The 25,395-nt window shown below is 47.6% G+C and overlaps 1 protein-coding gene across 2 annotated transcripts in view; it reads left to right on the forward strand.

The window, feature by feature from the left end:
- MAD2L2 (mitotic arrest deficient 2 like 2) overlaps positions 1 to 25,395 on the forward strand; it is a 164,558-nt gene that overhangs the window by 61,460 nt on the left and 77,703 nt on the right. For both annotated transcript variants that reach the window (XR_011268552.1, XM_069609919.1), the window contains exons 4-8: positions 12,776 to 12,827; positions 17,107 to 17,225; positions 17,409 to 17,480; positions 18,153 to 18,253; positions 19,579 to 19,673. Coding sequence is in view for 1 of the 2 variants with exons in the window: in XM_069609919.1 (XP_069466020.1) it covers positions 12,788 to 12,827; positions 17,107 to 17,225; positions 17,409 to 17,480; positions 18,153 to 18,253; positions 19,579 to 19,673 (427 nt within the window). In the remaining variant the exon portion in view is untranslated. The remainder of the gene's footprint in view (positions 1 to 12,775; positions 12,828 to 17,106; positions 17,226 to 17,408; positions 17,481 to 18,152; positions 18,254 to 19,578; positions 19,674 to 25,395) is intronic.

A 25,395-nucleotide genomic window follows, 5' to 3' on the forward strand; every position in this document is an offset into this window, starting at 1 on the left:
TAAATACCTTCCCAGACCTCTTTCATCGTGTAGTTCGACTTCTACTGCCAGGAGCTGCTCCTCAGCTTTACACTGTATCTTACGAGACCTAATCAAATTCATTACCCCAGTTAGTAGCCCCCATAGGGACGACCCATACTGCCACGTTTAGCCACCGCTTGATGTATAACAAAGCCGTCAAGTAAAAGTGGGTCGAGAGACCATGTCTCTTGGACACAGATACAGCTGTGTTGTGACAGTAGGTCTGCAGAACCCTCAGATCTCAGAAGGTGGGAAAAGCCTCTGCAGTTCCAAGAAAGTAATGATAAGCATCAGTGGTTCTTTAGCATTTGCGGGATGGATTCTAGCAGTGATTTCAGGGCTTGCTGTATTTCAGCCAGAGCAGGGTTATCCCCCTCCCCCATTTTAAGTACAGTATCGACCGGAACTGAAGGCATAATATCTTCTGGTTTAGGCAAGGGGCCCTTCTCTATAGGGTCCACATCAATCTCAATGTCCACTGCCATCAAATCCTCTTTATAATTCCTGATTAAATGCGCCGTAGTCGGGAAGGTACAATGTATGGCTGAAACATTGGGATTAGGGCAGCCAAGTGGTTCAATAAAAAGAAAGTCCTCAGATTTTAAAACACGCAGTTGAGGTATGTGATATAGTCTAGCGAGCAGCTCTGAGCGCCTAACCAGGGATTAGTAGTTGTATCATTCACTGCTCTCTTCTGATCCAGTGATGGTGACTCCCCAGGTTCCCCTGACGCCTGTGTCTCGGGAACATACTCCGGCTGTGTATATATATATATGCTGGTTTCCTGATCAGGCTCTTCGCACAGCACAGATGCTTCATTATCATCCACTTCAGTTGCCTTCTCTTCAGGTATCAGCCAATCTAACAGAGGGCCCTTTGCTCTAGCCGCCCGTTGGGCTGCTCTCACCATTCTTTTCCTGGCCTTTTTAGACCGTGTCTCCGGTACTAATTTAGGTCCCAATATAGGAGATTGGGCACCTGTTGCCACTGGCTTATTCTTCAGTGCCTTTTTTGCCAATCTGCGCTGTTTGTGTGTGAGGGGGGACTGGGGACTGTGCTCCTGCTCCCGTTCTTCCACCTCCTCATGAGGTACCTCAATTATGCTGTTGCTATTAGGTGCATGAGGCCCCTCGTTCTCTTCCATCTCCACTTCCTGCTCGTTGATCACATCTGCTGTGAGTAGTGCAGCTGATAGATTCATTTCGGCCTCTTCCCGAGGAAGGCCTTTGGAGCCTAAGGCCATAGTAATAGAGTTGGTATTAGCCAGGATACGTCCCGACATCTGTAAAAGTATCTTGAGGGCAAATTGCAGGGCCGCCACCGACGATTGGCGCTCAATTATCTTTGATGAGCTAGGGTGTAGGTCGATGTTATCTTCCGTTATGTTGTCTGGATCGTCCTCCATCAACGTCATTAATAAGTTAGGAGATGCAGACAATCGTCCGCTCCTTTCCGGCGCGTGGTATTCCCCTGTGGCATTATTCATGCTACTATCTTTAGTAGGCGTTATGCCACTGTTTGGCCTCATAGGAGTTTGTGTCTGCATCCCTTTCTGTATAGTCAGACATAGATCTAGAAGGGAGTTGTTATCTATATCATCGAAATTAGAGGTGTTTAAGGAGATGCCATCATTATGTATCGGTGCTGTCATATCCTCGTTTACTGTAGAGTTGATGGCAGGGGGAGGATTCACCGGAAAAAACTCGGTTATAGCCCCTTGCACCACCGGTAGGGCATTTTTAGCGTTTTTTTTAGATTTTCCCCCTTTCTTTGGACACTCTTTGGATTCCTTAATGGGTGGGCACTTATTTTTGCGTAGATTGTATATCGAGTGGGGGGCATTTCTGACCGGCTGCATATCTATGCTATAGCTCACTTCGCTTCCCAGACTAGAGATAGAGAGGGCTGATGTTTACGTGGTGAGATGGTTCCCCTCGTTCCACGCTGGGAAGCAAAATTGATTTCCCACCTTTTCCTGTGGGCCCCCTTGTCAGTCAACCAGGGGGCTATAAAGCCTGTCTCTCGGGCAGGGGCCCTCAGTCGCTGGGTAATAATGGCAGGTTCCCCTTCTTCCCAGGTACAACTCTGGGTAGGGTATGTTTATTCTCAACTCCTCTACACCACTTATAGGTGCCTCACCGTCTCCTCTGAACCCAGCCCCCCCCCCTCCTATCAAGGGGAGAGGTCAGTCAGGGTAGAGGAACTGACGTCTACCCCCTCAAACTCTGGGGGGGTGCTGGAGGCACCGCACCACCTCTTTCAGGAAGGCTCCTTTTAGTAAAGGGGCCAATCACCCAGGGCCACCCGTGGCTTAGTGTCAATACCAGTGGGGCCGTGGGAACCAAACACCACTGGGAGCTTCGGGGGCCGCCTCGCCGTGTCGTGCGGTATTTGGCACAGTTCCGGAGCAGACCCGGAACACGGGGTGGCGTGGTAAGGCTCTCACCTGTAATCTTGCCTGTGCTTTTCCTTACGATCGGGGCCTCTCCTTCTTCCTATCCTTCTGCCGCACTTTTCCCCCCGCGTTGTTGTCCTCGCTGCCTCGCCCGCACACTCGAGAGAAACAGGATGCTGGATTTGAGGAAAGGACCCTCCTACGCGTCCTGCGCATCAAGCCGCACCTCCGTGTCAAGCCGCACCTCCGACAAACATACTTCCCTCAGAGGCCGCCTCCGACACACAATTGCACATTGTGCCTCACAATGGGTAGTGTATGCAATCCAGTGCCCTTGCCAACTCCTCTACATTGGGAAGACAAAAAGACAAATAAAAACACGAATAGGGAACATCGCACAAACATCAGAAATCAAATACCAAATAAACCTCTGGTTGCTCATTATCTACTTTTGAAACATAAACCGTGTGAAATCTTCTGGTTCATTATCCAAACGGTCCAAATTTCAAAACGAGGAGGTGACAGAGACTTGGCACTTCGCAAATGTTAACAGAAATGGATCTTTGATTTGGACTCGGTGAAAAATGGTCTAAATTCAGCGGTCGAATGGGGCATTTTCTTCTAAAACATCGGAAAAAATATTTTCTCTTTCACTTAAAGAATACACCCATGGTGATGACTTGACTTAGTATCATACCATGTATTAGAAATCCAAATCAGCAGCAGTGCTTTAGTGAACTCCCTGCCCCTCCCTCCCGACATCACACTGTACTTTGCCAACAAAAACAGATGTAAGACCAGGATTATACAGTAGCCTCATAATGGACATTTTTCAAAGTCACATGTGGTTAAGTGGGATACCAACACACAAAGCGATTAAACCAGAGCAAGGGAAATCTCCCCTTTCAAATTTTTCAAATATACACCTAGAGTGTGCGATTTATATTTGCAAGTAAATAAGCCTTTCCAAATATTGAAAACATAAAGCAGCCAAAGGTTTTTTTAACACGTTTACCACCGCATTCTCTGCATTCAAGAGTGCTATACCCTAATCACGCATACTCTCCCAAGATGGCCGCACAGAGGGGACGCGCACCAAACAGAAGGAGGAACAGTATGAGGACTAGAAGCGCACACGTGTAGCTACATGACACGCCAGCACAACCCGGAAGAATAACTTTCCCCAGCACCGCACAAGAGTGATCGGCTTTGCTGCGCGCTGACAGTGAGGAGCTGCTGCGACTGAAAAGACGTCCGAACCCATCGCAAAAAAAGATTAAACAGGTAAATTAACTCCATCATTGGAAAAACATTTGTGTCCCGTGAAGCGGGCACACATGGACATGTAGATAGATATATGCCACTGATAATCAACTTGTAAATATTACATAAAATCAAGTAGGATATTTTTTTCTAAGGTCCCTTCCATTTTCTCTCGCCTTCCAGCCACAGGGAAGACGTACAGGAAGGACAAAAGGATTAAACCGCACCCGTTTGCAGGGTTGCGAAAAGTCCGCCCTTGAAGCCGATCCTTCTGGTTTCAATTTTTTACAGACAAGCCGACGATTAAATTCAAGGTTAGTACACACGTCATGACTTGTGTTACACTACAAATCAGGAAATGTTTTCTTCAATATTATAAAAACATTTATGTTTACCAATAGGTCTCGCAAAGTGGTCAAAGTACACATTTGCTGAGAGGAAATAACAACGGCATGATGGCCGTCCCAAAACTGACAAAGCAGAATAAATGAATGCTGCATAAACGCAACTTATGAAAAGGAACCGAATGTCCATTTCTTCCGCTATAAGAAACCATGCTTTAGTCCAACCATAAGAGAAAAGAAAGGTCAGTGAAAAGTTAGGTAAGGGGTAATAACTTTACCAAAAGAGTTTTTAATATGGTGATCTCTCAGACCAGCTATTAACACAAGTTTTGCTTTTTCATTCTTTACAGTACCTGGAAATATTGGGGGTTTTTGGAACTTTTTGTCAATCTGAAAAGCAATATACCGTCCTGAAGAGGGCCACAATCAAAATGGAACACCAGGGATGGTGTTGATGTAATCTGTGTGCCGAAACATATGGAGACATCCTGTAGACACTGAAATAAATGTGTTCTTTCTGCAGCATTAGTACTTTTTTTGATGCTGTGCATTTATGGCATGTTCCCCCAAAATTGTAAAACAATTTAAGAATAGCAAGTCTAGGTGATTTTCTATCAATGTTACTCTACTAACTTCAGACACCGCTAGTAGAAAATGTGTTTTTGCTGGACTTTAGTGTTTGTGTTTTCTAACTAGCAATTCTTAATTGTGTGAGGTGTCTTGCGGAAAGCACCCACCATGTATTTGTGTGTTATAAAATGTATTAATTAAAATTGTGTTTTTACTTTGCCTACTCTCTGGTAAGAACGTCTGTTTCATGTGAATCTTAGATAGATGAATTAGATAATCTATCATTATTCCTTTCTGTGTCACTGATCCAGTCTCAAGGTAGACTAAAAGAGGGGTAATTGGGCAGTGTGTTTAGACTTGAGGTGGAGAGTGACTCTTTAAAGGCTGGCTAATAGATTGCAATTTTAATTTGTACCCTCTGATACACTTGTGTATATGATATGGCATTTATTTCGAGCCTGTACACAAGTGTTTCTAGGTGCCACAAGACAAGGCAGGGAAGACATGGGGAGGACAAGCCAAACAATCCTAGTAGGCATTGTCATTTGGAATTGTAAGTGCGACAGTAGAGAGGTGCAGTCAGGGCAGCATGGCTCTGAGTAAGTGCAGCGCAGATCTAGGTAGGTGCAAGGAGGCAGGGGGTGGGGGCTGTAGCGGTTAGGGTTACAGCCCCTATGTGCGTGGTAGGCCAGGAGGCAGTGCAAAGGAAGACTGGTCATGGAAAGAGCCTGGTACCCAGTAAGATTCTGAGGGAACCAAGCAACCAGTCGGTGTAGCAGACTGGCAAGTTAGCAAGGGATCACGAGAAGGCAGAGGAGTAAATGATGGTCTTGAGCTGCTTCTGGAACTTCAGGTGGTCCAGGTCAAGTTTGAGAGTGGCAGGGAGACAGTTCAAGAGAGAAACACCTGCAGAGTAGAGCAATCTACCCCCACCCCCCTACTCTCTGATGGAGAAGCACCTGAGCCCTCTGAGTTGGAAGTAGCTGAGCAAAGGGCTCTAGAAGGAAGGTATTTCGGTAGAGAGAGTTAGATGTAAATTGGGCCCCGACCCCAGAAAGCCTTGTGGACGATGCAGAGGTTCTTGAACTTGATCCTTGCAGCGAGTGGAGAGATTTCAGGACTGTTGAGATACGGTCCCTGGGCTTTTGGCCAAGGATAAGTCTTGCAGTCATGTTCTGGATTAGTTGCAGGGGGCGAAGAGTAAAGGTAGGCAGATTAAGAAACAGGATTTTGCAGTAGTCCAGCGTGGGAGAGAACCAGGGTTCTGGAGATCGTGAGCTTCTGGAAGAAAGATAGAAAAGGTATAATACCTCTGAGGAGGTGCAGCTGGAAGTGGGCCTGGTATGAGGAAAGGAGAGTGGAGTTGAAGATGACTCATTTTTTTTGCCTCAAACAAAGGTGAGGGTATAGGGCCCAAGGAGGCCAGCCAGAGTTCTGAGAAACCTGAAGTTGTCTCCCTGACTGGTCCCCGGGGATCTGCCATCCAGGTGGCCAGGACTCACCATCGCTATTGGATCCAGTTCTGGGAGTGGACCAGTGAGGATCACCTGGATGGGGGCGGGGGAGGGCCCCCGGGGAGTGGAAGTGGGACAGAGATGGGTGAGACACGGTATTTCCCCTTCATATGACACCTTTTCCCCCAACTTAACACGTAGAATACGCGAACACTCTAAACTCCCTCTCCGCCCCCCTCTCGCATGAATACTTTCGCATATCACCAGACTAACACCCGGCCGTTTAACTGACATGTCCCAACACAAGGGTCGGGCAAAGTCGGGCAATTGACCAAAACTGCACATACCTGAGGGCGGCCCTTTCCCTTCCCCACAGGGATAAAAGGTGGAGCACGAGAGCACAAGTCGGGCTAGGTAGACCGCATAGCGAGAGAGCTAACTCGGCATGGCTGTTCAAGAGGAGGAGCAAGAAAGCGCGAACCGAGAGGGTGACCAGGAGAAGCGACCTTGCCCTTTTCGACCAAGGTCTGTAAAACCTCTGCAGACCGTGATCAATAGCCAGTGTGTGTGTTGTAGCAGATGTCAAAGGTACACCGGGCCCTCCTCTGCTGATAACCAAGCCAGGGAGCGACCCTTGTCTCCGTGATGCCAACCTTGACTCCAGAGAGAAGAAAAGCTAAACGGTTCATCACAGCCGGCGAGTCAAGGGGAGAGCCAATAAGAAACCGAACTGTTGAGTAGCAAACGACTAATTGAATTATGAAAGAATACACAGAACTGTTGATACTAAGAGGGGGGAAAACCAGCAACAGTCGTCGGGCGCCACGTGGGTGCTCACTCAAACTCTGGGCGATTCCCGATAGTTGAAACTACCGTTACGAGAAGCCCTTGGGAAAGGCAAGAAGGGGGTCAAAGTGGTCATACAGGGGTCTGGTAAAATCCTCTGTACAGTCTTTGACCAACATAACATTGTGAAGCCAAGGCAAGTGGATCCTGCATCATAGGAACTGAATGAGAAAATGTGCAATTGAAGTTGACCTGAAAAAGGGATGCCGATAAGTTCCTCTATATATATATATATATATATATATATATATATATATATATATATATATATATACACACACACACACACACACAGTGTGTTGACAAGAGTGAGCCCGGCAGAGGGATGTCCACAGTGAACTGGTTAAAAGGACATTAGAGATTTGTGGATGTCGCAGATGAAATCTTGTTGAGAAGTCGTAGTGAACCCGACTGAGGGAGGCTAAAGAGTGAAAAGGGTCTGAGCCCGGAAGAGGGGAACCCAGGGTGAGGAAGCATCACCCAAAGTGAAACTAGAAAATAACTATTTTGATGCAGTGTACTGATCAGGCCCTCCAACAAGAAAACTTAGCTACCAAAGGTACTGATATAATTACAAACTTTGTAGATCTGAGCCCGGAAGAGGGGGGGATCCATGGCTGAATGGTAATCGCCCACCGTGTACACTGAAAATAACTTTGGTTTAATTTGCAACCCATCATGTCCTCTGAAGAATGACTTTTTGTGTAAAAGACTTAACAACCAAACGCAATGATTGCTGAGAACAGAACTGTTGGCTCGTGCTGGGAAAGCTCGAGCATGTGCTGTGCTCCAGAATCCTACCTTGTCCCGTGCTGAAAACGTGGGTAAGGAAGACCCCCCCCCCCCCCCCCCGACTACCGCATCCTAACTTATTTGTGAACACTGCCTTCTTTCTTATGAACATTATCCCGTGCTTCTTTTTGTATTTAGCGTAAGGATTGGCAATAGTTTATTTTTTAGTATAGGCCCTTCTTGTATTTGACAAGACACCACTTGGACTGTCTTATTATTGTTTGAATGGCGAAGCTCGCTCCCATCTTAGATTTAGGTTTAGATTAGGCATTTTTGCAACCTACCTATACAGTTTAATAATCACCCTTGAACGGATCACTTGCGTCTATCTTTACTGTTGCCTCCATGCGTTCCTGAGAGGGAAAGTGGGCGCAGGGGTCCCAATTAGGATCTTTGTCTTACTGGCATTAAGGCAAAGATTGATGGAGGCGCACCAATCCTGAATCGCCGGCAGACAGTTGGGACTGAGCAAGGGAGGAGAGGAGGCTGAAGGAAGCCTGAAAGTGTCGAGTCATCTGCATAACCCATTTAGAAGAGAAGGTGGAGATCAGGTGGGCCAGATAGACATTGAAGAGCCACGGGGAGAGGATAGAGCCCTGGGGGAACACCACATGTGGAGAGAGGTAGTGGAGAGAAGGGACCCAAGTTTGACCTGGAAGGGACGATCCAGGAGGAAGGTCAGCCAAGCCAGGGCCTGATCTGTAATGCCCAGGTTCACACTGAGTCTGTTGATCAGGGCGGCGTGTCAGAAGCAGAGTAAAGGTCAAGGCGGATGAGGACAGAGGGAGAGCTGGAGAAGATGTTAGAGAGCAGATCTTCACTGGTGTTCAGGAGAGCAGTTTCCGTGCCTCTGACTGCTCTGAAGCCAGACTGATGGTTCTGGAGGCAGCCAACAGATTCAGTGTGGAGGGTAAGGTGGGAGATGGACAGCTTTTCCAGGAGTTTGCCCAGGAATGGAGTAATAGAAATCGTGCAATTAGGATCGGCAGAAAGCTTTGAGGGGGTGCACAAGGGATTGCTTGAGCGGAAAGATTGTGTAGCGAAAGAGTGATTGCAGAAATCGGCCAAGGGTGGCAATTTGGTCCTTGATGGTTCTGGAGGAGCAGGGGAGCACCTGTTTGGATGACCCTTTCATAGATCAGACTTGTCTAGAGATATTGTCAGGTGTTAGAGCAAAGGAGGAAAAAAGGAGAGTGGGCCAGAGGGAGAGGAAGATGAAAGGACGTCCTTAGTTTCAGTGGTGAAATGAGAGGCCAGAGACTTAGAGGGCCTGGGAGGGAACCAGAGAGGTTGAGGCTACTGTAGGATTGGCCAGCTCCCTGCAGATGTTCGGGTGTGTTAGAGGCTGGAGAGACACAGGCTTGGCTATGGACCCTCTTCTTGGAAAGGATCTCGGTCCTCGCCTGTAGTGCCTTTGGAGTAGGCGGCAGGCCAGTTTGTCAGAGGATGCGCCAAAGCCCTCTACTTTCTCTCAGCCACCCTGCACTTGTGTTTTAGGGAGGCGAGGTCGGAGTCGTACCAAGAGTTGCACTTGGAGGTAGGCTTCAGACAGATTCTCATGACTGGGTAAAGGATGTCCGGAGTGTTGGAGATAAAAAGATGCAGGTTAGAGAAGGCTCTGTCAAGAGTGCAAGTGAGCCACTGGAGTAGAAGGAGCTGAGAACATGGAGGCAAAGGCGTCCACTGGCACTCGCTTCATGGGCCGACTGACCGAGAAGGCAGGTGGTAGACTTTGCTTGAGCTGCAAGAAGTTCTAAGTTCAGAGGAGAGCAGGAAGTGGTCAGTTCAAGAGAGGAGTGGTGAGAGGGGAGGATGTCTGAGGAGATGAGAACATCCAAGGTGTTTTCAGCTGAGTACGTTAGACTAGTGGGTAGAATTGAGGTATCGGGTAATAAAATTGCTGCAAAAAATGTCACCGGTAAAAAGAATTGCGGCAAACCTGCCGTGGTTTGACCCGGTAAAGGTGTACCCCATTATACCATTTAAGGGGAGCGGAGGTTGCAGGGGTGTCCCCCGCCCCCCTTAAATGGTATAATGGGTCCGTGGTTTGTGGGGGTGTCCCCTGCATCCTTTACATGACTGTGGCGCAAAAAAACACAGCATTTTTGCAGCAATATTTTGTATTCAGTAATTTTTGCTGCGATTTTCAGACATGGAACCAAAATGGAAAATGGAGGCAGGGCGGGTCGCATAGGTTGCAGAAGAGCCCAGGTGGATGTTGGTCTCCGAGGAGAAGTTGAGAGGTCGAGGCAAGGATGGGTCAGCCCATTCTGAGAGGAAGAGGGGTGACCAGGCCATGTGGCCTGTGGCTGTTGGCCAGTCAGCGAGAGGCCAGGAGAGATCGAGAGCCTGCAGACTAGGCATTCAAAGGAGTAGGCCTACATAGGAATGACAGAGAAGCAGGGACCCATTCCGGAAAGATCAGGGCCACGCCACCTCTGGGTTGGTTGGTTCTGGGCTCGGAGAGGATCTTGTAGTCCTCGGGGAGGAGGGAGTCAAAACTCATGACATAGCTGGCCGTGAACCATGTCTTGGTGAGAGCGAGGACATCCAGGTGAAGGTTTTCGAAGAGGTGGCAAATGTTGGAGGAATGTTTGACAGCAGAGCGAGAGTTGAGAGTAGCTACATGGAGCAGGTTGCCACATTTAAAAAAACTTGTGAGGCGTTCCCAGCGGAGGCGGTAGAAGGGCCAGAGAGTGGATAGAAGCAGTAGACTGAGGAGGCCAGAGGAGGAGGTGGGTGCCACAGAGGCGACGAAGGAGGAAGGAGGAAGGAGGTGGCAGAGGAGACAGAGAGGTGTTAGGAGTGGCAGGAGAATGGAGGAAATTGATGAGACACAGACCCCTATCAAGTAGGAGATTTGGCTGAGAACCCTGGACCATGACGTTTCTATTTAGATAGACATTGATGATGGTTTTAAGGAATTAAAAGGGGGCCACGAGGCCTGCCACCGTTAATGGGGGAGGAACAGAAAGGAGTGAGAACAGAGACATATGAGGGGTTCATAGGTCTGGAGAGAGAATGACAAAGATGATGCCAGTGAGAGTCTGTCTGAAGGAAGCGTCGATGTGGGTATCATCGATAGGGAGTTGGAGACCAGGATATCCCTCTTGAACGTTTTCCTTCCAAACTTGGAGTGATCGGATAGGATGGGAGGTAGCAGTTTGAGACAAAGGGAGAGATAGAGAGCACCATAGAGAGTGCAAGGAGGCAAGAACGGAGAGTGAGGGAGGAAGAAGAGACACCGCCCACAGCCGTGCACCACAGGAAGAACTAGAGAGGGAGGATTCACACAGGAGGATGCACACATGAGGGAACAAGCAGGTAACATGCCACAGGGGAATGCAGGAGCAGTGTGGTTAGAAGAACAGGGGCTGGGTGGGGGACACTACAAAAACTCCCAGGTTTAACTTTCCTAAAAAGAGGGCAAAAGGCCAGCAATGCAAGAGAAAAATCGACTTTCCTAGAGAGATGTGTGATTCACTGAGATGCAGATGAGTGGTGCGATCAGAAAAATGGGGTAATTGGAGGGGTGGGTCAGTTTATTTGGGTACAGTGATTGCTGCCCCCTGATCGCCTGCACTTACTTTAGCAGTCGCAGCAGGTTGATGGCTGCAGCCTTCTTGCTCACCCCTGCTGACACCGGGAGACACAATCTGGAGCTGCTTCTGCTGAAACTGTCCTTTGCCTTGGGGTCCTTCATTGAAGGGGTCGGGGGGGGCTGCACAGGCTCGAGGGAGGTGGGTGGAGAGGGGGGATAGAGAGAGGGGGGAGAGTGGGGGAGAGGGACGGGGGGAGAGAGAGGGGGAGACTTACAAGACCCAAAGGCAAAAACTGGTCCAGCCCCGTACCACCTCTCCCCACCCCCCCATTCTAATTGAGGTCTGCGTTGATCAATACCATTTTAAAATGCTCCATTTGCACTTTAATTCTATTTATATCACGTTTGCATTGTACCTGATGTACAACATGGATCTGGGGAAGAAAGCATCCTGGAGACTAATTGTTACCAGAAGCTAAAGATTATTGGAGTCATATGAATGTTTGGTACAGAGAAATGGCTTTTTGCAATCAGTAGACCCAAAGTGCCGTTTCTCATTGCTTAGTATGTTGGTTGGCAAACTTCACTCTTGCTCAGTGGTTAGCTGAGGCTTTTGACCATCCTGGCAGCAAACCTAATGGTTGTTCAGGGCAGGGTCCAGAATCCCTGATCGTTTCTCCCAGGAGTGTAGTGTTCCCCATAAGACCCATTTCCTCTTGCATAGCTGCTGATCAAAATGAACACACCCACCATGTCCTCCCAGCCCCCCAACCCTGCCAGTAGGACATTTTTACTGAACCATTGGCTAGATCTTCAACAGTTCCAATGATGGTGACCTCTTTGAGCCTACTGACCCTTTACAATAGAGGGTTGATACCTACGATTTTATAACATTGCTGTGGGAAAATGTTTTTGTTCATGGCACAAACTTTACTTGTGGTGAAAACCATAAAGCAGCGATCTTCAAACTGTGGGACTGGCCTCTGTAGGGGTGCCTGCAGGAGGTCCATTGAGGGATGGGGGTGCGAGGACCTTCCGAAAGTATGGAAGGTGACTGCTTTTATTAGTAAATCTTAGCAGATCTGACATTTGTGGCGTGAGGGACAAGCTTAAAATGTTTAATCAAGGCGAGCTCGGCATAAAACAGTTGAAGACATTGCCATAAACTTACAAAATTCTACAAGTAGCAAGCCCCACTATTGACCTTCTTTCTCACAAGGCCCGCTTTGATCACATATTGCGTACCTCGTATGTCATTGTCTGACCTCTGTTACTCAGCAATAGCTGCTGTACAGTTTCTGAATGCCCCTGAGCCAATTGGTACAGAACTGTCCTTCCTGTCCCTCTATTCCTCAAGGCTTTAGTCATTGATTTTGTGGTAGCATCTTTCATGAAAGAGGAGCAGGGGATCTGGTTTCCTTGATTGCAGACGCTGGAACAGGCCATGCAGGGCACTCTGAAGGAACAATTGAGTCAACTGAGATGTTCAGCATAAATGGGAACTTTTCTTATATCCCCCTTTTTATCTTTTGCTATGGTTTGTCTTCAGGCAGCTGACAAGATGACCACCCTCACCCGACAGGACCTGAATTTTGGCCAAGGTAAGAGCTGGGAAAGTGCGAGTACAATGATCTGATCTAGTCTAGTTTTCTTCTGTTGCTTCAGGGCTCTGAATAACTATTATCGAACTGGTCCATAAAGCACGATTAAGCTGCAGCCAACTGGATAATCTCGTATTGTTTTATTTATATAGCATGCCTGACCCATGAATATCTGGGTGCTAGTGGATAAGAAGATGGTTACATGGTTACATGTTACAGATCATACAGAATATTACATAATACACAACATACAGATCATACAGAATAGTACATAATAAGACATGAACTTCAATTGATGCAAAGGTCCAGGCATAGATACAGTCATGAATGATAGAATGGGAACGTGTGGGTGCATGGCTGAGAGAGAAGGGTAGGGTTAGTTCTTATTGAGTAGCAAGGTGATCACACTACTTCTGAATTTTTCGAATACTTGGATGGATTTAATGTCCTGTGGGAGTGTGTTCCAGAGTTGGGAGGCCAGGTCCGGGAAACTGGAGCCGCCTGCTTTTATGAGGTTGTATCTAGGTACCACTAGGCAGGAGGTGTTGGTGGATCTCGTAGTGCTGATGGAGGGTCTCGGGTGAATTTGTCAGTAAGAGAAGGTGGGGCTCCGTGGTTCAGTGCTTTGTGGGTTAGGCAGAGTTTTCGAGTCAAATTCTTTTCTTGTATAGAGAGCCATTTGCAGAGATATAATCTGTTCTGGGTATGTTTAAGGTAGCTCTAAGCACATTTTTCTGTTTGTTGATTATGGACTTGTTGGCGCCTAGGTAGACCGTTGCAATAGTCCAGTTTGGACTGTGAGTGCTCTGGCTAGTGTAAGACAACTGTTCAGTGACAGTAGGGGTCTGCACGCCCTGATCAGCTTCCCTGTGTAAGGAGTGGCTGAGGCAGTCATGTTTACATGTTTAGTTAGTTTAGTCGAGGTAAAAACCTACAGTTTTTACATCTTTGACAATGGGTATGTTCCCATCCAGATGGTCAGAGTACCTTGTGGTCGACCAGGTCAAAGGCCGCTGACAGGTCTAGGAGGAGTAGGATGGCCACTTTGCCTTTGTCTTTTAGTTCGTCAATCTGGCTTTTGAGGTCAACAAGGGCAGTTTACGTTCCACGTTGGGGTCTGAAGCCAGATTGTCGTGTTCCTAGTAGTTTGTTTGTCTCAAGATAGTCTTGAATTTGAAAATATGCAACCCTATCTAAAAGAATTTAAAGAAAAGGGACCGTTGTGATCGGTCTATAATTTGTGGATATAGATGGGTCTAACGTTAGTTTCTTAAGTAATGGGAGCACCCATGATTCCTTCAAATTTCATGGTACGGCGTTACTGGAGAATGAGTTGATTAATTTGGTGATAAAAGGAGCCAAATATCTGGCCGCATCTTTTATGATCTGTGCTGGGCAACTGTCACCTTTGCAATTCGAGGGTTTCAGTGAGGCTATAATTTTTTGAACCTCTGACACTGTTATGTTGGTGAATTTTTAAAGCCTGAATTTTGGTGCGAGGATTCGGAAGTAGTCTGACTAATTGGATTACGGGTGGTGAGTTGGTGCCGTTTGTCGGCTATTTTGGTCTGGAGACCAGTGATTTTATTGGCAAGGGCATTTTGGATGCTGGTGCACCAAGGTTTATCCTTAAGTGTCTGCGGGTGGGTTGGTATTTTCCAACTCTCAAGATGTTGAACATTTCTTTGGTGCCGGGGCTTGCTTGGTTTATTCCATCATTGAAGGTTTCTTTTTTTGGTGCGGATAATCTCGCTTTTGTATGTGGCTAGATTGTTTTCATTCTCTGAATATTCTTCCAAAGTGTTTCGAGTTTCCTCTTTTCTGTACATAGTAATTTTAAGTTCAGGGGTAAACCAGGAGTTCAGATGTGCTCTTGGTTTCCTGCTACGCAACTTTAGTGGGGCAATTGTGTCTATAGCTTTGTCCATAGATTCGTTGTAGGTCTCTACAATCAGATTTGTGTCATTCGTGAAGGGTAGAGCATTGAGTGTGGGGGTTACTAGAGGTAAGATGGCCTCGGCTGTGCTGTTGCTTTTACTTCTAGTGCAGCATGGTGGTGCCACTAGGCTTTCTTTCTTCTCTAGATTGTTGATGATAAGCTCAAAGGAGAGGAGGTAGTGGTCAGTCCACAATGGGGGTGATGACTCCTTTATTGTGATGGTGCAATTTAGGTCTGCTACCCAATCGAGTGTCCTACCTTTCTCGTGGGTGGGTTGGGTACTTTCTTGTAGGAATCTGTTCTGACAGGGCATTGGCTAAAGATGTGGCAGGTAAATCATTAGGGTTGTTATAGCTGAGGTTAAAATCGCCTAGGCTAATGTTTTGCGCAGTTAGTTTGGTGTTGTCAGCCGCTAATGACGTAATGTCTTCCTCGAATTATCCTATAGGACCTGGAGGCCTGTAGATTAGGTGGATGGTGATCGTACTTTTAGGCGAGGTTTGGAATTTAACTGATAGGAATTTGCATGAGGTGAAAGGAGTCGCGGTGGCTGTTCTCATGTCTAGTGTGGATCTGAAGATGATGGCGGTGGTTCCTCTTATAGAGTTTGGTCTATCAGCTCCAAGAATAGAGTAGTTGTCGGGGACCGCTAGGTTAAGAGACAGGCCTGCTGCAGCATGCAGCCGGGTTTCTGTTATAGCAAGGAAGTCCAAGATTTTTTTGACAAAATGTCTTCAATCTCAGTCGCGTAGGCAACAAGGGATCTAGCGTTAAGTCGAGCCCCTTTTATAGGCTGCTTCTGAGTGAGTCCAGGGTTTTTGTTGACTGGGGTCTCTTTCAGATTGACTTGCGGTTGGGTTTTTGCTCCGAGTATTCTGTGGGCTGTTTACTGGTAGTGTTAGGGTTATGATTAGCTAGTCGGCTATGGTGCGTAAGGATCCTAGCCCTTAGCCTCTTGTTGCTGACAGAGCTGTCAGGGAAGATTGTGGGTATCCCTGCTGAGAGGTTAGGTGTATTTTTGTCGTTGGTAGGGTTGAGGGGTGTGCCATTACTGTTCCAAGATGGGGCAGGGTGTAAATTAGGTAGTTCTGGTGTGGGTCTAATTCTTGAGTCTCGGCTGAGGGTGTTCAGTGCAGGTACAAAGGGGGTGGCCTTGATCGTGGGCTTAACGGTTGTGGTAGAACTTTGGTTAGGGTCCAGTGGATGCTCCATCTGGGCAGGGTTAAGTAAACTAGAGTCGAGCCTGGAAATGGTGAGTAGCAGTGGGATAATGCAGAGTATGCTAAGCATGATGTAGCGGCTAGCTGGTGTGTACATTAAGTGTGTGGGGCAGGTGACAACTTGGGCGTATCGTGGATAAACCGTACAGAACTGAGTTACAAAGCTAGAAGTGCATAGAGTTATGTCACAGTGTGAGTGATGGGTTGGCGTAGTAGAAACAGTGTTGTGTATTGAGGTGCCTCCTTGATGAGCTAGTTCGGCAATTGCAGTGATAATCAGTCAAACAATCTGGTAATAGGGTCTGGGTAGGTCTAGAGAACAAAATGGGCTAGTTCAATAATCACAGCAGTAGTTACAGTCGGGCAAATGGGCTGGCTGGGTCTGGGCAACAAAATAGTGTGGTTCAAACATAGCAGCAGTGGTTAAGAACAAGCAGTGGGTCTAGGTACGTCTAGGCAGCAGAATAGGCTGGTTCTAGATGGCAGTAATCGTTTCAATCCAGCAGTGTTCCTCGGTAGGGCTAGGCAAGAAAATAGGCTGGTACAAGATAGCAGTAGTAATTACAATCGGGCAATGGGCCTAGGTAGGGTTGGGCTACAAAATAGTCTAGTTCAGGACTAGCAACAATGGTTACGAACAATCAATGGGTCTAGGTAAGTCTAAATAGCAAAATAGGCGTTTCATCACATAGGTCAGTGCCACCCAGGGACTATACTGCGGTGGATCATAAGATGTATCATTCAGTCAGCAGGAGACCACATTATGTGTGTTCTTTCTTTTCTCTTGGATGTAATTAAGGCTGTTGGTAAGTGCATTTCCAATAGGTATATTTTATACATTTGTGTAACGCCCAGACACGGGGGTATCCCAGCGTTTGTACAGAGATTGAGCGGTAGGTGAATGGTCAGTCAAGTTGTGGAACAACGGGGCATGATCAACATGAGAACAATAAAATTACATAGCCAGTAAGGATTGCTTGGCTTTTGATGTTCTCTTTTTGATCATGCTGGCAGTAAAACCATGTTAGTGAGTTGCAGAGTTTGTGTCGCTGGGTGCTTTAACAATTGGTCTTGGTGTTTATCCTTTTTTCTTTTTTTTTCTGCTGTCTGTTTTTCACAGTTGTTGCTGATATTCTGTGTGAATTCCTGGAGGTGGCTGTTCACCTTATCCTGTACGTTCGAGAAGTTTATCCCATTGGAATCTTTCAGAAGAGAAAGAAGTACAATGTACCAGTCCAGGTAAGGAAAGCATCTGGTCCCATTTTGGCCAGGCTTGGCCTGTCCCCAGCGAGGAGTGTGCGCCCCTTTTCAGGGTTTTGGTTAGATGTTTTTCTGCCCTCTCCCCATCCCAGGGTTGTCTCATTTCATTGGGGGCTTAGCATTATGCTGCCATTGCTTTAACCCTTGTTGTTTCATCTACAGATGTCCTGTCACCCGGAGCTGAACCGCTACATCCAGGACACCCTTCACTGCATAAAACCCCTTATTGAAAAGGTGTGCATCATTGGAGTTATATGGGGCTACTCTTAGTTTTAAATGTTAAAGCTGCTCACTATTGAGAAACTGAAAAGTAGAGTAGTTTTCTAGGAAGAGTGTAGCCTTTTCCTACCAATGCTCAGAGGTAGGCTTTCCCCATTGCACTTTTCTGTGCTCACAAGACCTCCATGTTGCCTAGGAGTAGTAGCTCAAAAATGGGTGAATCTGGTCCACGTCACTGAATTTTATTTGCCAATTCAAGCTTCCCATGTCATTAATTAGCTTCTTTAAAATGTGTTTGCATGGAACCTGGATAGAGATCTTGTTTTTGTCTTTGGGCTAGGGCAGGTCTGAGGCTCTCTCTCCTCATAGATCACATTGGCCATGTTCTGCCTTGGGTTCCTGTTCTTCTTGTGCTGATTGAGTAGGACCAACCTGGGTATCTCCTTCCTCACACTGCCAATTGGACACAACAATCTTGGGGTTCTCGCGCCTCACATTTGACTAATTTCTGACTGGCTCTGGCAGGGTTAGGACTCCCATTCCAAATTGGCGGGAAAGATTTGAGGGGTGTGGTGGGGCTGAGGTGGATTCTCCTTATATTGCCAATTGTCTAAGGCTAGACTGAGGCTTTTCTTCTTCTTTACATTGCTGGTTGGCCTTTTGTAACTATGTCCTCTCTGGTTACAGAATGATGTGGAGAAGGTAGCATTGGTAATCTTGGATAAAGACCATCATCCAGTTGAAAGATTTGTCTTTGAAATCACTCAACCACCCCTGCTGTCTGTTAGGTCAGTCCTTGTATCTTATTACTGTTTCTATTTCCTCATAAACATGGGTCTGTCTTTTGTGACCATTCCTTGCATGTATTAATGCCTCCTTCATTGGGTTGTCTCCTAACCTATCAATCATTTGCAAATGTTAGTCTGGCTCTTTGCTGTGAAGTTCTCCTGGGTCTTTTTACAGCACTTTGGGATGTTTTAACTGCACCCTCCTATGCTACCTTTTGATCTATGTGACTTTGGGGTATGTGCCTTTTTGTGACTAGTGATATGTAGCATGCTTGTGGTCTGTCTGTGCGAGTATTTGTTTCCACATGTCGCATCATTTGAAGGCTGTGCGTGTTTCGGCTGGGCCTGAGACTCTTTGCTCTTTGGGTTGTTCACTTAAGGTGTCAGTTGGGCCTGTGCAAGGTTCCATGTAATAATGTCGCCACAAAAATCTCGCCATGCAAAAATATTGCCGAAAAATGGCCGTTTTTTGTGGCGACATTATTGCATGGAACATGTGGGGGACACCCCCACAACCCCTAAACTTTTTTTTTTTTGCCCCTGTCCCCATATATATGGTCACCCATATAATATCGCAGCGACCTTTTCCCGGCAATATTATTTACGGCGACCATATATATGGGGATAATATTACCCGATACCCTGTGCAAGATCATGTTGGCTGTGTTAATGCAGGGAATGATTGTGCTTGTGACGTGCATCATTTGCTGCTCTGTCAAGGGTATGGTGGGGCCAGAGAAAGTGCAACTGGTTTAAAATCAAGCGGAGGATAAGCACCCTCTTTGCAACCGATGTGCTGTCCTGCTGTGCACATAGCAAATGGTCTTTGCAGACAGGTGGCGTGCACATAGTACCTGCATAGTTTGTACAGGGTGTGCTTGAGTAAAGTGACCACATTAGCAAGCAGTATTTACAGAGAGGTGTATACACTGAGGTTATGGCCAGTGTGTGTAGGGACTCTGTGGATTGTATGCAGGCAGGTGGATGTATGCCATCTGCAGAGGCAGATGGTACTGCATTTGCAGTGTTTTCACACTTGTAAGTAATGTCGACCTGCAATAAAGCAGAACTTTTGGAAGCATGGATGTGCATGCTGTCAGTGCTAGGTTCAAGCAATGAGCAGTTTTACTGACAATGGGCCTGTACAAGATGTGTCCAGACTTTTCTTTTGATGTTTGCATATTTTGCTGGTAACAGGTTTGTAGACATGGAACCTGTAAGCATGCATATTGTGTGCCATGGCAATTCCCCCTCACTACCTATGCAGTATGTATTCCTGCGTGCTCTAATAAGGTTTTTATCATTTCCCCATTGTTGTGATTCAGCTCGGACACCTTGCTGTCACATGTTGAACAATTACTGCGGGCATTCATTCTGAAGATCAGTGTGTGTGATGCAGTGCTGGACAACAACCCGCCAGGTACGCGTGCACCAGGAACTGTGCATTAAAGCTGCCACACCCTTTTAATTTTGCTGCCGACATTTAGCCATCCAAAGATTAAGCCTAGATAGCAGAATTTGGTGACTTAAGTTTATAGCACAGAAAAACACTTTAATGGTATTTATGATCTTTGATGTCCTGGTTGTTAGTCTGAGCAGTGTATGCTGGCTGCACAAGTTATGCTTGCATAGCTTACCATAACTGCCAAATTTCTTTAGGTGTTCAATTTTGAGCTGCAATCACAATGTGAATTTAGCAAATCTTTTTCATAGAACGTTTTTATTAGTAATAACCTAACCATAATGTCCCTTTCACAGTGTTTTAAGTTTATTGATGTTCCAGCATTATACATGTTATAATTCCACTTTAAAAATATAGGAAAGAACTATACCTCTCCTTAACAAACATATTTGCAGCGCATACTGACGTGTATCACTTTGAGCAGTATGTTTGGGATGCAAGTCATGGGAGAATTGCATGGGGCATGAGGTTTAATCATGACCCCAACCCCACCAAGCTACCCATAATAGAATCTGGACCTAGCCTGCTGCAGTTTCCAGTATACTATAATGTGACCTTGGGCCACTGTCGTGACTTGTGGCCATGGCCACAAACCCTGGGGCATGGGCTTCAGACATGTTGTCTGTCCCGCAAAATAACCCACAGCAGCCTGGCCCAGTGGCAACTGTAACTCAATTGTGGGACCCATGGCCTCTATAAGGAAGGCATGGTATCCAAGCAAGACACACAAGTGATCACAGTTCAAGGGTGTTTATTAAACTGTTAAATGGGTGAGATAAACTCCTAATCTAAACCGAAGTCTAAGATGGGAACAACCTACAACCATCAAATAATACAGTCCTAGTGGAGTCTAGTCAAATAAAAGGGCCCATACTAAGAAAACCTATTGCCAATCCTTACTGCTATGTTACAAAAAAGTGCGGGGGGATAAGGTTCACAAGAAAATAAAGTGTTCACAAAATAATTCGGGAGGTTATGGCCGGGGGACTCCCTTCCCCATGTTTTTAGTACGGGACAAGGCGGGACTCTTGGGCACAGCATGCTACTGGCCTTCTCTGGCACAAGCTTGCAGTCCCTTTTCTCTATATCGGGGCCTTCTGTGCCCAGTCCCTGCTCATGCAAGGTCTCTTGCTTCAAAGGGCCTGGTATGTTAAATCAACAAAAGAAAAGTTCCTTCGATCAATCTTCATGTTGGGTGATTACCATTCACCCTTGGATCCCCCTCAGCCGGGCTCCGATCCTTCTCTCAGCGTCACCTCTCACCCTTGGATCCCCCTCAGCCGGGCTCCGATCCTTCTCTCGGCGTCACCTCCCAGAGCACTTACCAATTTAAACTGAGACTTCAGAAGGGCGATATCATCTCACTGAGTCGCTCTGTTAGCCTATGGCAAGTGCAGGTTTTTACAAAGTCATAGTTCGCTTTGCGCTCCCGTCAGCCGAGCCACACGCCTGTTTTACAGTTCCCTCAGTCGGGTTCACAATTTTACAATACTCTTAATCCAAAGTCCTTGACACGTTGCAGAAGTTGTCGGAGGGGTTTGGCTCGACCCTTATGACGACCTTGACACTTCACGCCGGCCTTCTTTATGGCCTCTTGGTACTTGTTGTTTCAGGAGAGGTGTACCAGCTAGTGACCTTCGATTTTAAGCACCCACGTGTCGCCAGAGTCCTATTTCTGGTGCCAAGTTCATTCACAAAAAGACCTCTGTCTATTTCTCATAATGTCACTGCAACCTTGTGCCTCACACAGTCCAGTCCACTAGCCGGATCTTCTGCCTCACCGGCTGTACTGAACTTGTTGGCGTTTCCTTGGCCGCTGGACTCCAGGATGGTACCTTGATGGCAACCGCGTCTCCCCGCCCTGGCTATCAGTGCGGGAGGGTTTCACGTACCGCTGACATCCGTCACACTATTCGCCAGCTGCTATTCCTGGTGTTAGGTTTACTTTGTTGGCGGTTTTGTGGCTCTGGGTTGAAACAGGGAAGTGCAATTACCTCCTTGACGTCCTTTCAGGTCTCGCCGCCTTTCTCCACCGTTTGAAATGCCGTCCTGGAATAGCTGCTTCCTCGTGCATTTGGCCTTGCTCAGTGTGCTCTCATGCTCCGCCTGTTATCCCTATGGGAAAGGGAAAGGGCAGCCAGGTTTGTGTAGTTTCCGGTAATTACCTGACTCTGCCTGACCCTTGTGTTATGACTTGTCAGGTAAACGGCTCTGGTATTAGTCCGTTGTCGCTCACGGTGTGAGAAAGTGTTTGTGTAGGAAAGGGGTGGGACGGGTTGGTTAGAGTTTCTATATATCCTATTTGGCAGGACGGGGAAAAGGTGTCATAAGGAAGGGGAAACCGCCTCTCACCCTTCGGTGTCCCACCTCCCCAGAGACCACTCATCCAGGTGATCACACACTGATCCACCCCCTGGAACTGGATCCAATAGCGATGGCCGTGTCCTGGCCACCTGGATGACAGATCCCCGGGGACCAGTGGGTGAGACCCCTTCAGGTTTCTCACGCCTCAGTCCATGATTTGTGGCCACTGGCCTTACTAACTGGGGCATTATATTCAGCCTTGTTGCTTGCCTCCCGAATCGACCCACAGTAAACAATGGACATGGCATGTAGCCTGGCCCACTGGCCACTATTCTTCTATGGGGCCGTGGGCCACTATTCATCGCTTGTGACCACAATCCCTGGGACATGGGCTTCAGCTGTGTTGGTGACCCCGCTAGCCGTCTCTAAGTAGACATTGGGCGTTGCCAGAGACCAGGCACAGTGCACACTTTATCCCCATAGCCGGTCCCCTGGTGGTCATGCCTCGGGCACAAGTTATCACTTTTTTTTTTCCTCCATACATAAAATCTATCCGGATTTTGAAAATTGAGACCGCCACCCCAAGCCCTCACCCTCCTAACAAAACTTTCCCTACGTGACGTGTAGTGTACCCAAAATCCTTCCCGCGTAGAGGTCCCTCAGGTAGTTTTTTTTCCACCCAGCATACTGGTCGCCCTTATGCGGAGATCATCCAGCGACATTGCTATAGTCTTCCTTTGGTCGTATATTATTAAAGTTATTGAATATTATCCTACCGTGCCTTCCATCGGTGGCTGTTTCAGATCTCCGCCGAAGACGGTTCTACGGATCTTCGGACAGTGTTCCGGTCGGCGCTGCTGACCACGTGGCTGGGCCTTTATGCCGGCCTACACAGTAGGGAGTGTGGGGTCGGGGTGGACATCCTTTTCTAAGAATGCTGTTCCCTGGGTCTTTTTGTCACTATTTCCTCATCTATGGAGAGGACTCAGTTTAGGTTTTGTCCTTTTGTAAGGATAAATTTCCCTGGAAGGATAAACACTGCAAGTGTAATCAGTGTTTGCCCCTTAATCAGGACGAGACAGTTTGTGCCGCTTGCAAGCTCCTGCGTCTGAAGAAACTGAAGGAGCGCTGTGTTAAGCAGTGGGCAGCCTACGGAATGTTGCAAGCCAAGTCTACTTCTCCCGCTGCCACAACCGCCGATTGTGACGAGGGGCTGAGTGGCCAGCAGGCCTCCTATTCGGAGACGATTGACCTCTCACCAGAGCATTCCCGCTCCGCGTCGTCTGTCCCCAGCCCCACTAGGCAAGACTCTGGTCCTGCTATGGGGACTGTACACCCCAGTGTCAAAGACGCACTCGCTTCACACACTAAGAACACAACCCCAGGGACGTCTTCGTCAAAACAGTCGAAGCAGTCCATAGCGCCAACAGGCACACTGATCATTTTGGCCTTGCCCGCCGATCGGTAGGATTGGCAGCCCTCCCTGCAAATGCAGGTGCGCCTTGTGACTGGGCCCTCCAAGTTGAAGGGCGCTGCCCCCAATATTCGGGAGTCTGCCGAGACGCATCGGAAGAAAGTGTCCACGGCCAAGAAGGCCCCGGTTCCGCCGGAAGTAACCGTGCAACCGCAGGCCCGAACTTCACAACTTCCTGACTCTGAGGTGATTACCGAAAGCATCGCTAGGATTATTTCGGCGGATGGTCTGGAGCAACGGTCCAAGGATTCATCGAGACCCAAGGACAAACCCAAGGATTCTTTGAAATCCAGGTATAGGCCGAAGGATTCATCGGAACCCACAGAGAGGCCCAAAGACAAACATAAGGACATGCGTCAACCGTCCGTCCTCCGAAAGGACTTTTTGGAAGGCACCGGAGGGATTTCTTCGACGTTAAAGGAGAAATCTCGACGTTTGGCGACAGAAGATCCATTACAGGAGCCCTTTCCACCCCTGGACTCCTCTGGTTCATCTATTTGGACCAGGAAGAAATTTGAGGGATGTATGGAGAGGCTAGAGAGATTTGTAGAACTTGAGAAATCCACACCCAAAAGGCCTAGAGAGGAGAACCCCCCGCCCCCTCTCCCTGTGGCTAAGCTTCAGAAAGTCTTTGGCCCTTCTCAAGAGGAAGAAGTAGAAGAGTATGTTTATGACCTCACTGAGGGGGAGGTTCCTGTGGACCTATACAATCAAGATGAAGATCCCTTTGCTGACACTGAGGATGTTCAGTTGGACTCCACAGAGGGTTGGGAAGACAACCCCAACCCGGTTGATCCTCAGCCTTGGCAGTCACCTACTCCAACACCGGAACCTGATGCCTTGTGCTTGGATTACCCCCCAACCACACCCACTCGACAAGCCTTCCCGGTCGACGACCAAATGGCGTTCAACACCGTATTAAGGAAAGCAGCAGAACATTTCCATATTGCTACCCAGGAGGCTGTTCCAGAAGCTGATTTTTGTGGAGGACATCCTAAAAGAAAAACCACCGGCCAGCTAAGCTAGTCCTCTGTTAAATTCGATCAAGAAGCAGTTGGCCCCTTTATTGATGCCTGCCCTAACTAGAGCAGTAAATCTTAGGATAGAAAACCCTCCCCCTCTGACCCACTTCACATCAGGGGTCATGCTACTCCAGATTCACTGGTAGTAACAACAACCAGGAAGAGAGCAGGTGTTCCCCTATCAACTGGGAAAGACCCCCTGACAAGGAGTGTAAAAGGCTATATGCTCTAGGGGAAAAGGGTCATGGCGGCTGCTGCTTTTTCCACGCTCCTAGCAAATAATACAACCTTGTTGGCCAGCTATGCCGATGCAAGCTCGCCTGCTCTCCACAGTGGCTGAAGGCAGGCAGGTTAATCCGAGTATCCTTAAGAATACTTTGGATGCGGCAGACAGCTGGCAGATCCTTGGCTCAAGGTACTCTCCTAAAGAGGCACGGTTAAGCAACTCTGGTTTTAAACTAGAGACTCAAGCCTCATTAATAAATAAGCTGGTGGAAGAGACTGATTTATTTGGAAAGGCGGTTGACGAAGCAATTGAAACTGCTAAGAAAGAGCATGATACCCTCAAGACCCTGGATCAGATCACCCAGAGGCCTTTTCCGAAGAGGGCGAGCGGGTCTAAACTGTCCTTTCGTGGTCAACGGTTCCCTCAGAACCAATACAAAACCAATAATTGGTCCTCTACCCAAGGAGCCAACACCTACACCACCCTGTATCACCCAAGAGGCCATCGACGTGGTAAAGGAATGGGTCGGAATTCTACCCCTCGAAGCTCCCGGCCTCAGGCCAAAAAGGACCCGCAGATCCGGGTCCCCTCCCATGCCACCCTGGTCAGGGGCCGGCTAACATAATTTCTTCAAGCATGGGAGGGGATAACTAC

Source organism: Ambystoma mexicanum, chromosome 8, assembly GCF_040938575.1.
Source record: "Ambystoma mexicanum isolate Mex_15411 chromosome 8, UKY_AmexF1_1, whole genome shotgun sequence".
In the NCBI taxonomy this organism is placed as follows: domain Eukaryota; kingdom Metazoa; phylum Chordata; class Amphibia; order Caudata; family Ambystomatidae; genus Ambystoma; species Ambystoma mexicanum.